General features: G+C 49.9%; 1 protein-coding gene across 1 annotated transcript; it reads left to right on the plus strand.

Moving 5' to 3' along the window:
* The first annotated feature begins 250 nt into the window (after positions 1-250).
* Positions 251-5,074, plus strand: SIX1 (SIX homeobox 1). The gene is made up of 2 exons (XM_004319359.4): positions 251-1,109; positions 3,175-5,074. Exons 1-2 carry the CDS (start codon positions 550-552, stop codon positions 3,467-3,469), a joined length of 855 nt encoding a protein of 284 aa, XP_004319407.1. The 5' UTR covers positions 251-549; the 3' UTR covers positions 3,470-5,074.
* The last annotated feature ends 5,666 nt before the right edge of the window (positions 5,075-10,740 follow it).

Raw genomic sequence — 10,740 nt, forward strand, 5'->3', positions numbered from 1 at the left:
CCACTCCCACCACCCCCGTCCCCGGGAAGCACCGCTCCCTCCCCCCCACCCCCCCCTCGCTTCCCACCGCTCGCGGTCCCCCTCCTCCCACCACTCCCTATCCCTTGCTGCACAGCCTCGCCCTCCCCGCGCGGGGCGGCGCGGCCTCGCGGCCCGGCCTGGCGGCGCGCGGGCTGGCCAGCCCCGGATAGGCGCCGCCCGCAGCCAATCAGCGCGCCGGGGACGCTGCGCGCTTTAAGGCAGCTGCGGGGAGAACAGAAACCAAGTTCCCCGGCAACAAGCAGCATCCACCCGGCGGGAGGCCGGAGCCAGCGAGGCCCGAAAAGCTGCGGAGTGAGCCGGACGCTCCTTGTCCAGCGCGAGTCCTACTCCTCCTCCACTAACTCGGCCGCCCGTCCCCAAGTCTCGACTCGCTTTTTAGCCTTCGCAAAGCCTAGGGAGGGGGTTAGGAGCAGCCGCGCCCCCCTCTCTGCGGCTGCCTCCTCCTGCTTTTTCGGCTTTGCTCCCTGCCGCGTGCGCCAGGGCAGTGCGCCCCGGCAGGCCCCAGCCATGTCGATGCTGCCATCGTTCGGCTTCACGCAGGAGCAAGTGGCGTGCGTATGCGAGGTTTTGCAGCAAGGCGGGAACCTGGAGCGCCTGGGCAGGTTCCTGTGGTCGCTGCCCGCCTGCGACCACCTGCACAAGAACGAAAGCGTGCTCAAGGCCAAGGCCGTGGTCGCCTTCCACCGCGGCAACTTCCGCGAGCTCTACAAGATCCTGGAGAGCCACCAGTTCTCGCCTCACAACCACCCCAAGCTGCAACAACTGTGGCTGAAGGCGCACTACGTGGAGGCCGAGAAGTTGCGCGGCCGGCCCTTGGGCGCGGTGGGCAAATATCGGGTGCGCCGAAAATTCCCGTTGCCGCGCACCATCTGGGACGGCGAAGAGACCAGCTACTGCTTCAAGGAGAAGTCGCGGGGCGTGCTGCGGGAGTGGTACGCGCATAACCCCTACCCCTCGCCGCGTGAGAAGCGGGAGCTGGCCGAGGCCACCGGCCTCACCACCACCCAAGTCAGCAACTGGTTTAAGAACCGGAGGCAAAGAGACCGGGCCGCCGAGGCCAAGGAAAGGTACGCGGAGTGATTCCCGCTGATCGGGCGACCCCGGGAAGCCTTCCTGTCCCCGCCGCCCCTTCCCGCCCCCGCAGGCACCAGCCACTGTGTCCACCCAGCCGGCCGGAGCCCTCCGCCGGGCGGCGCCCAGGCTTCCGCGGCACTGCGGCGAAAGTTCGTGAACTCTGAGATCGCTTGCTAGGGGTGGGGCGGGGGGTGCTCATCTGATTTGAGCGTCCGCGCGTGGGTTTCCTTGGATGTGTGTTGGAAAATGTTGGCGCTAGGTTTGTTTTTCATGCCTCCTTGGCTGGCTGGGGCGAGGAGTGGCGGGTGGAGAGTGAGTTTCTAGATCAGCTTAGAAGGGCAGTGTTGATTGGTATCGCGAGGAGAGGGGTTCGGTGGGGCCTGAGGGTCTCGAACCTCTCTCCTCTTGCTCCCGGTGAGGGTGGAGCTGGCCTGAAACTTCTCAGCCACCACTCCCGCCCCGTCCTTCAATCGCTCTGTCCTGGTAGTCTTCTGGGTGAGAGGTCGCTTAATTCCGCACTAGCTGTACAAAGGGAGGAGTCTTTCAAAAGAAATCCACAGAAAAGAGAGCTTTGGGAGAGTTGGCGCTGCATTTACTCCCTGGCGCCCCGAGCCCAGAAAAGATTGCTCCTCGTCGGCTCCCTCGAGCCTGGCTGGGAGCCGAGGCTGGTCAGTCTCGCTGTCCGCGCCGCCCCCCCGCCCCCCTCCCCGGGTGAGGAAGGGGTTTCCAGTCGCAGACTTCTCTCACCCCAGAGCTCAGAAAGCAATATTTTTTTAACCTGTCTGTGCCCCCGCCCTCCTCACGCCAACACACCCGGCCACCTGGCCCGGCTCCACTCGTTTGCTGTAGAGTTCCCGACCGAGATTCGGAAGAGCGTGTGGGAGGCGGTGGCGGCGGCTGCGGCGGTGGGGAGAGCGCTTCGGGGAGCCGGGCAGTTTGGGGGAAACCTAAGCTCCCGAGTCGGCTAGGTTTCTTTTGTTCGCTTCGGAGCCTGGGGGCCGAAGATGTCGCCGCCTTGTTCCCCTCTGGGTGGAAAAGCAAGAGTCTGGATAGCTGAAATGGGCTCTCTGGGAGAGACTGCGAAAGATGGGGAGAGAGTTGGGGAGACAGGCGGGCCCCGCGGTGGGGAGGACGGCCGAGCCCTCTGAAGGCAGAAGCGCCAAGGGCTACAAGACCCTGCTGTTCACCAGCACCGAGCGCCCAGACTGAGACCCCGGTTCTTCGCACAGGCTCCGGCTGTGCGGGGTCGCGAAGTTCCCCTGTGGGGAATGGGTGCGCTGGTGTGGATGCCCGCAGGGAGTCTGAGAGAGGGCCGTGAGGGACTGAGGGCTGAGCGAGTAACACGGAGACAGGAACAGTACAGTTCCAGGTAGACGTTAGTTTCAAAAAGGCCGTCCTTTAAGCCAGGCCCGAGGGCCCACTCCCTGATGAAATCGGAGAGACTGGCTGCGCTCCCTGTGTTTACTCAGGTCACTGGGCCGCTCTGGACACCACTTCCCATGACCTGTCCTGTGTCTCTGAGACCACAACCTCCGGGCAGGGGCAGGGAAACTCGACGGTTAATCGTTTCCTCAGATGGGAACAGGACAATTGACTTGATTCACCACCAAACATCTGTTCAGTGGGTGCTGTTCGTCCCCCGATCATTTTCTTCATCACCAACAATCATTTGTTGGAAGATTTTCAAATTTCATTACTTCTAAATGTGGTACTTGTTGATAGGTATTTAAAAATAACTGCTTGAACAAAAATTTAAAAATAATTTTTATGTTTCAAATAAGCCCTGCTGATCTGGCTTTCTAAAATCTGGAAGAGGAAGGGACCTGGCTTCCCAGGAGCTCTGTCCGTAGCTCCCCATTTCTCAAGTCTCTTCTGCCTCTTCATTTCCCCTAGGACCCTTGGGGATGGGTGAGAGGGCAGAGCTTCTCCATTTGGGTCAATGACTGATTGCACAATGGCCCTTTCCTCCTTCCAGCTCCCCTCCCTCCATCTCACACTTTTTTTTAACTTACTTTTTTTTTTTTTTTTAACCATATGGTGTTGTCCTCTATTTCTTAGGGAGAACACTGAAAACAATAACTCCTCCTCCAACAAGCAGAATCAACTCTCTCCTCTGGAAGGGGGCAAGCCGCTCATGTCCAGCTCAGAAGAAGAATTCTCACCTCCCCAAAGTCCAGACCAGAACTCGGTCCTTCTGCTGCAGGGCAATATGAGCCACGCCAGGAGCTCAAACTATTCTCTCCCAGGTTTAACCGCCTCTCAGCCCACCCACGGCCTGCAAGCCCACCAGCATCAGCTCCAGGACTCTCTGCTGGGCCCCCTCACCTCCAGTCTGGTGGACTTGGGGTCCTAAGGGGGAGGGATTGGGGCCTCGAAGCAGTGACTAGGGACACTTGTAAATAGAAATCAGGAACATTTTTGCAGCTTGTTTCTGGGGTTCTTTGCGCATAAAGGAATGGTGGACTTTCACAAATATCTTTTTAAAAATTCAAACCCAACAGCGATCTCAAGCTCAGTGCCCTCTTCTCTCCAACTCTTTCCACTTTTGCATTATTTCCCCTCCCAGTGTGGAGATCAGGGAAACGAAAAAAAAAAACAACCCAAACAAACAAAAATATCCAGTCACCCAGTCTTGGTTCTGGGCAACCCGTGTTCCAGCTTCAGTAGCCTTTCTTTTTTCTTTTTCTTTTTTCAATGAATGGAAATTACAAGATCAACTGGATTTTAATTACTTCATTTTAATTTATTTATGGAAAAATGTTTTGAGAAGAGGAAAAGGAAATGAAAACGAGGGAGAGACAGAGAGAGAGGAGATCAAAATAGTGAAAAGATCCTCCAGCCTGGGAGGAACTGGTTGCATTCTTAAGGTGAATAGGAAAAATACGATCTTATAACTTTTTTTTGATGGGGAAAATTAAGTTTACATTTTCATATTTAGTGTTAAACAATTTTATGTAGATTAAAATGAAAGAACAGTATTAGGGGAAAAAACAAGTGCCTAAATGTCTTAATGCTCTCTATGTGAGGCAGTTAGAAATAGAAGTGACCATTAGTAATACAAATACTTCTGTCAAATTTAGTGGGGGTTTTTGGTTGTTGTTTGTTTTCTTGGGGTTTTTTTATGGCAAACTTTAAAAATGTACCAGTGTGAAAAAACACTTTCCTGAATGCCATTACTTCTCATGCCCTTGAAGCTTTCTTATCTGTAGCCTACTCCTGTTAAGGGTTTCTCCTGTTCCTAGTTTCTAGCTTGCAAAAATAGGTAACAAATCTAGCAACCTGGTATTTGTTACTAAAACAGCATGTGTTTTCAGGTTTCTTTTCTATTGTACCTAAACCAGTCTAAATTAAAACTTAGTAGAACACCAGGAGTACTGATTCTGTTTCTGAAAGGTGAGTTGTGTATTGCTGTCATTGGGCCCCCCCCCCCATTTTTTTTAAACGAATAGTTTTCTTGCTTTCTTACTTAATGGTGGTTATGAATTGCAGGGTACTTTGAAGGCCATCTCCTGAACCAAGAGTGGTGACTGAGTTAATTATATGACAGAAAAAGAGTGAATTTAGCTTTGGGGTATTTATTTATTTTTTTATTATTTAGAGATGCAGTTTTGTTTACCACTAGCTCTTCTCCACATCATTCGTATGTTAGCTCTTTTGTATTATTAACAAATTTATGACAAGACTGTGAAAGTAAAATAATTTATCTGCTTGGGGGGGAAAAAAAGGGAACTTGTACAAGGATAGCAACATTGTGAATTACTCTGTGCAAATAGAAAGCAGACCAACAGGACAGGAGTTCTTTGCCGTGCTGCCTGATAGTGTCCAGAAAAATCCCAGTAATCATGTAGGCTCCAAATTATTTTTGCCTGGGGCAAAAATGATGTATCTTTGTATTTAGCTTTTAAAATTAGTGAAACAAATGGCATTATTTATTAAAATTCTACTCAGGATAACAGGATTGGCTTGCTTGTGCTTTGTAAAATATTACTCCCCAGAGGAAGTCTATTTTCTGACATGACAGTTTCATAATTTTGATTTTTCTCCATCTGTGTCACCATTAATATATTCATTTCTTTCTTACTCTTTCCTATCTTTCCTGTCCTGATCTAGAAGTGGGGGTGGGAGATGGGGAGATTAAGGCCTTCTTATTATGAGTTTTTTTTTTTTTTTAAATGCTAAATGGCTGTGACTGAGTTCCAGGGAGAAAGGGTCACTGTACTTAACTGTAGTCACTTTTACTTATAAAGTCATTTTTCCCCTCAGTGATGGACAGATGTTCACACAGCCGCTCAGAGACCATCCTTTGGATTGGGAGCTCAGGGTCCCAATCTCCCTTGTTAGTGTTTTGGATCATTAAGTTGGTGTTTATTTAAGTCACTAGGGTGTTTATTCTCCACGTCTTGGGCCACGGAGAAATGCCACCCTCTGCAGGAGGGGCTCTCACAGGGGATCTCCTCGCATTCTTCACATTCACTCCCCAAAACAAACACCCTGCACAAAGATAGCTTTCAATGACCCTGACAGGCTTCAAAGGACACCGCGGAAATCTCCCTGAAAAATAGGAAGGGCCAATTACTTTAATTTCTTACATGCCCTCTCTTCCTACCCAGATGACTACCCCCCAGTCTTCCAGCTCTGTTTAGTATAATTTTAGACTCGTGGAAGTTCTGTCTCCCTGGGCACCCCGGCCCACTTCCTGCTCCCTTGGTTGGTGAATCTTGGAAATGTCTGCAAATCTGGCAAGGAGCAGAGTGGGCCGGTCCTGTAAAAGCCCCTGTGATTACTGCTTGTAAACTCGTTAAAAGGACAATTTTCTGTCACAGTCATAAACTCTTTGTAAAATCCCTGGCATTCGATCCAGAGTGCGCAAATTCCAGATGTGTTTAATAAGAAATTGCACAATGTGCCTCCCTCACCATCCTCCTCTCAGTCTGGCTAAACCAGGGACAAGCAGGAGGAAGCGAGAAAGCTGAATATTGCTTTGAGTTTTCTTGGCAATCATTTTAGAGCAATCATTAGGGGGAACTAACCATATTTTTTTTTCCTCGAGGAAATCTTCAAGGACCTGCTGTTAAGGGACCTCTAATTTACCTTCTCGGCTTCACAGTTTAACTGAATCAAAAGCCACTTTTCGATTTCTCCTTTACAGATTTCATAAGGAGAGCCCAAAGTAATGAACGACGGCTTATAAATAGTTTTTAGGATGAAACCTTACAGAATTTTATCAAGTAAGATGAGAACAATAACATATTAGGGCGATTTTTAAATTTTTTACGTTTTAGATCTGAACACAGGATTGTTCGGGTCCCCACTGCCTGCTTGCCTTGACCTCTTGGCTGAGAACGAAGCTTCCTTAAATGCTCGGGAGGCCAAGGGGCTTGGCCGACGGTTCCTGAATTTGGCTTAGCAGGTAGGGACTCAAGAGTCCCCAAAGCACCACGAGCTGCGGGCAGGGAGAAGGAGGCCGCTGAGGCCGGGCACCGCCGGTCTTGAACTATTCTCCAGGCAGGACAGGTTGGGCTTGACCCCGAGATGAAGCGGAAGCTTCCAGGAAGTGGCAGTAGCATTGGTGCTTGTGGGCGAACTCTGAGTTTGCTGAGCTGTGACCCTTGTCACGCCGCTCTCTCCCGCACCCTGAGGGCGAGTCGGGCACCTGGCACTGACCCCGCACGGAACGGCTGTTCCTCTGCTCCGCCGCAGCCTCCGCGCCTGCAGCGGCGGCTGCGGCTGGAGGGGGCTTCACTCCTACCGCCTCCCCCGCCTGGAGGTCTTTGGTCAAGTCTCCAAGCAGAACTCCAGGTTAGGGAGCCAGAGGCTTCCGTTCCGCGCGTCTCCGGCTGCAGAAAACTGGAGGAGCTTCTCCTGCCACCTGCAGACTCCCGTGGCTGCTCCTGCCACTCTGCCCTCCCAAGGCGCGGGAAATCGGGGCGCCGCTGCTCTCCGCCCCCGGACCCGGGTGGAGCCGCTTCACCGTTTCACGGAGAATCGCGCGCGTCCCGGGAGCCGCATCACTGCGCAGCTCCAGGCGCGGGCCTAGTGGCCCGGCCTGCGGAGCCCCGGAGGCTAGCCTCTAAGGTCCAGACCGTGGAGGAGGCAAAGGCCTGAGCTTCGGGGGACAACGCAGCTGCCGTGGCCTTGGGCACCCAGGAGCCACCTCCCAAGCTCAAGTCGCGTCTCGCTCTTTGAATTAAGGAGCTAAGTTCCGGGCGAGGCACGTGAGCCACGCGGGAAGAGCTACCGCTGGGTTGGACCAGGCCCAGTGGCGGAGGGATGAAGCGGTCTTGGCCACTCGCGGCTCCCGGGCCAGGCGGCAGGTGGGAGCGTTCCCTGGTTCTCAGACTTGAGGGCAGCCGGCTCAGGCCCAAGAGCCTGGTCGGGAGGCGGCCTAGGCCGGGCCGCCCTTCCTACTTCAGGTATGGCCCGTTTCCTTTGCTTCCTGCGGCCTGGGTCTTGGCCCTCGGACCTGGGCTCATCAGCCGCGCGCTCGGCGGAGGGGTGCCAGCCACAGAGGGCACCCCTTCCCTGGCTTGTCGTTAGAACTTCAACGGCGGCCGAGGAGAGCGGCCCGGGTTTCTAGAGTCTCGGGCAGGACCGGGCGGCAGCTCGGCTTCCTTCGCTGGGCCTGGTCCGGCGTTTCCCCTTAGCCCGTGGCCCTGGGGCGAGCAGCGGCCTCCTCCCGACGCACCTCCCGGGTCCCCAGCAGGGAGGCCCCGGCCGAGGCCCGCAGCGCGCTTCGGGCTGGGCTGTCGCGGCGCACACTTTGCCCTTCTTTGGTGGGGCAGGTGGTGTTGACAGAACAGGTGGGTCAGGGTTAAGGTGAGGAGAGTGGCTGGTGGCCCACGTGCTCTCTCTACGTTATTTCTTCTTTTTTTCTGAGCTTTTCCCAGGAGTAGGAGAGTAAAAACACTCCCAGACTACCTCCTCCAAACACCCGAAGCCAGCGGAGCTAGTGTCTGTGCCCACTTAGCCCCCAGGGGCAATTCGCACCAAGGGTACCCGAGGGCTCAGTTCCTTAGCCCGCAGGTATGCTCCGTGACCTTAGGTGGGGACTTGTGAGCCCCCTCAAGTGACCCCCGCCTTCGTTTCTTCCCTAGTTTGATTGAATCCAATAGCTCCACCTGGCAGATTCTCTAAAGATATGGGTAAGCCAGCCAGGACCGAGAAGTCAAAATCATGGGCGAGTTGTTGGCTTGTCCTCTGCCCAGAAACAGTGCTGCCCTGGAAAGGCTGCATTTTCTTTAGTGTTTTAATCTGAGTATACACACACAACTTAGTTCCAGCTGATGAAATTGGAAACCTGTTCTCCCACTGAGGATGGCAATCACTGTTTTAGGCGCTGTGGTCCTTTCAGACAGCGAGGAACAACACTGCAGTAGCATTTAAAAACAAAGAGAAAGAGATTGCTTGAGGCGCGTGTATGCCTGTCTCCCATCTGAGTTTCAGCTTCTATCCTTTTAACTTGTTAATGGACAGCTGAGACCCCACTTCTCAGCAGGAAGAGCACAGACACCTTAAGGTTTGCTCTCCTGTATTGCTTTGCTGCCTGGGAGTCTCCCCCACTCCTTCTTTTGCAAAAGTGCCCACTAATTGTTTTCCTTTGCCATAACGTTGAAGTGTTCTTAAAATCACATTCTTCTCCCCCCACCCCCTCGAACAGGAAAATGCAGAAAGAAAAACTAACTAAAACTAAAACCCCAATCCTGTCTTATCTTTGAAAGAGAAAAGAGTTAACTTAAGTTGTAACACACACTTAAGTGTACCTGAAGTGGCTACCCAATTGTAATTAAAATACAATTAGGTGATATTGGCTGTTTTCTCTTCTGTGCCATTAGTGGTTATCATTAAAAAGACAGATAAGTAGAAAGATAGATTCTGGCCCTTTACTTACTATAATAAGGAGGCATGGAAATTGTATACCAACTCCCTCCATCTGGTCCCCTGTCCTTTCCATCCTCCCTAACTTAGAAGATAAATCTTTTATGGGACTGACATAGGCAGATCCAAATAGAAGCATTAATGGATTAACACAAAGCAAATTTAATTTGCTATATAATTTATTTTAGAATAGGATTTAAAATTGATTACAACTTTTAAAATGCCATGGCTTATTTATAATAGATACATAATTTATTGCTGGGGTGGTGGTTCAGGACCTGAGCTGATATGCACGTGGCATCTTGAAGGAAAACACGGTCCTAGACTACGTATTTTTTTATCTTAAGATTCTTAAAAAGAAACAATAACAACAACTTTAAAATGTTTTTTAACATTTCATAGAGCTGGTCGGTTTGCATCCCTGATAAAAAATCTGCAGCTTCCAACCAGCAAGCCTGTAAAACCAACTTTCTAGATGTCTTTTACTTTATATTAAGTATTTTTACAAACTCAACTACATTCCTTGCCCCCTCCTTCCCCTTAAGGCATGGCTTTAGCTGCTTTGCAGCACTTCAGTTCTAAACTGAGCTGCTAGTTATCCAAATGATCTAAATGCCAGGGAAAGGCAATGGGACTGTGGAAAAAAAACCCAAAAAACAAACCAAATAAAATCCACATAGCTGTGACATCTTTAGTTGGCTCTCAAACAGATATTATATTTAAACTATAAGCATCAGTATGCAGTAATGTTCCCCTTAACTTTTGCAGCTTTTTGTGTGTGTGGTGGTGGTGGGGACTGGTGTGGTTGGCGGAGGGGAGCAGCAACTTACAGAGCTTGTACAGAAAATGCACATTTTGAGGGTGAGGTGGCATAGTCTGCAGTACCTTGCAAAAGGAAATTTTACCTAAAAGTCAAGGAGGTAGTTATAAAGAAGAAGCATTAGTTCTGTATTTAGGATGTCATGAATATGAAAGTAAGTAACAAGCTTAAAAAAAATTAAGCTAGATAGGTCAGCGTGCCTTTGTATCTATGAAGTGAGAAGAATGTTTAAACAATTGAAGCCTTGTCTGTCTTCAGATATGTGTAGTGAATATTTTCTATGCGTTGCTGATGCTATATAAACATAACATGCTTCTTCCTAAAGTCAAATTCTTTATTTTAATTGAAGAATAATATTGCTCAGGGCTCTACCTCTGAGTACAAACAGCTAATCTAAGAAAATCAGTTCTGGGAATCTGGAACCAATGGCTGTTTTCAAAATAAACAGACAAAATCTTCATAAAGAAGGCCAGGAGGATTATTTTTACACACAGTATATCTCCTGATTTCTCACCAAGAAAAAAACAAAAAAACAAAACAAAAAAAACACCCTTTTATGGAAAAACTAAAAGGCAAAATGACAATGCAGTCCCCTTACCATATTTCTGTTCTTTAAAAATCATTCTGATTTAAGACTCCTAACCTGTCCTGGTTAAATTTTCCAACATTAATATATCTTAGAAGGAAATCTGTATGCACTTTCTCTTTCCCTCTATAAAAAAGAAATTTTCTAGGGCGGGACAGATGTAGGGAAAAGAAAAGTAGAACAAAGTAAAAAATAAAGGTGTAATTTAAAACTTGTATTTATAATATTTAATGAGTAGCAGGTAAACAGTATCCTCACAACAAAGAACACCAATATGCTAACCTTTGTGCTTTTGTTCAACTGAGGCAACTAAGGAAATGAATGAGGGAAAATTTGAAATCAT

Source organism: Tursiops truncatus, chromosome 2, assembly GCF_011762595.2.
Source record: "Tursiops truncatus isolate mTurTru1 chromosome 2, mTurTru1.mat.Y, whole genome shotgun sequence".
In the NCBI taxonomy this organism is placed as follows: Eukaryota; Metazoa; Chordata; class Mammalia; order Artiodactyla; family Delphinidae; genus Tursiops; species Tursiops truncatus.

Excerpts from the sequence above, each read along its gene's own strand:
- SIX1 (XM_004319359.4), top strand. The coding sequence starts at position 550 with ATGTCGATGCTGCCATCGTTCGGCTTCACGCAGGAGCAAGTGGCGTGC. Across the intron at positions 1,110-3,174 it reads GCCGCCGAGGCCAAGGAAAG|GGAGAACACTGAAAACAATA; the intron begins GTACGCGGAGTG and ends TCTATTTCTTAG.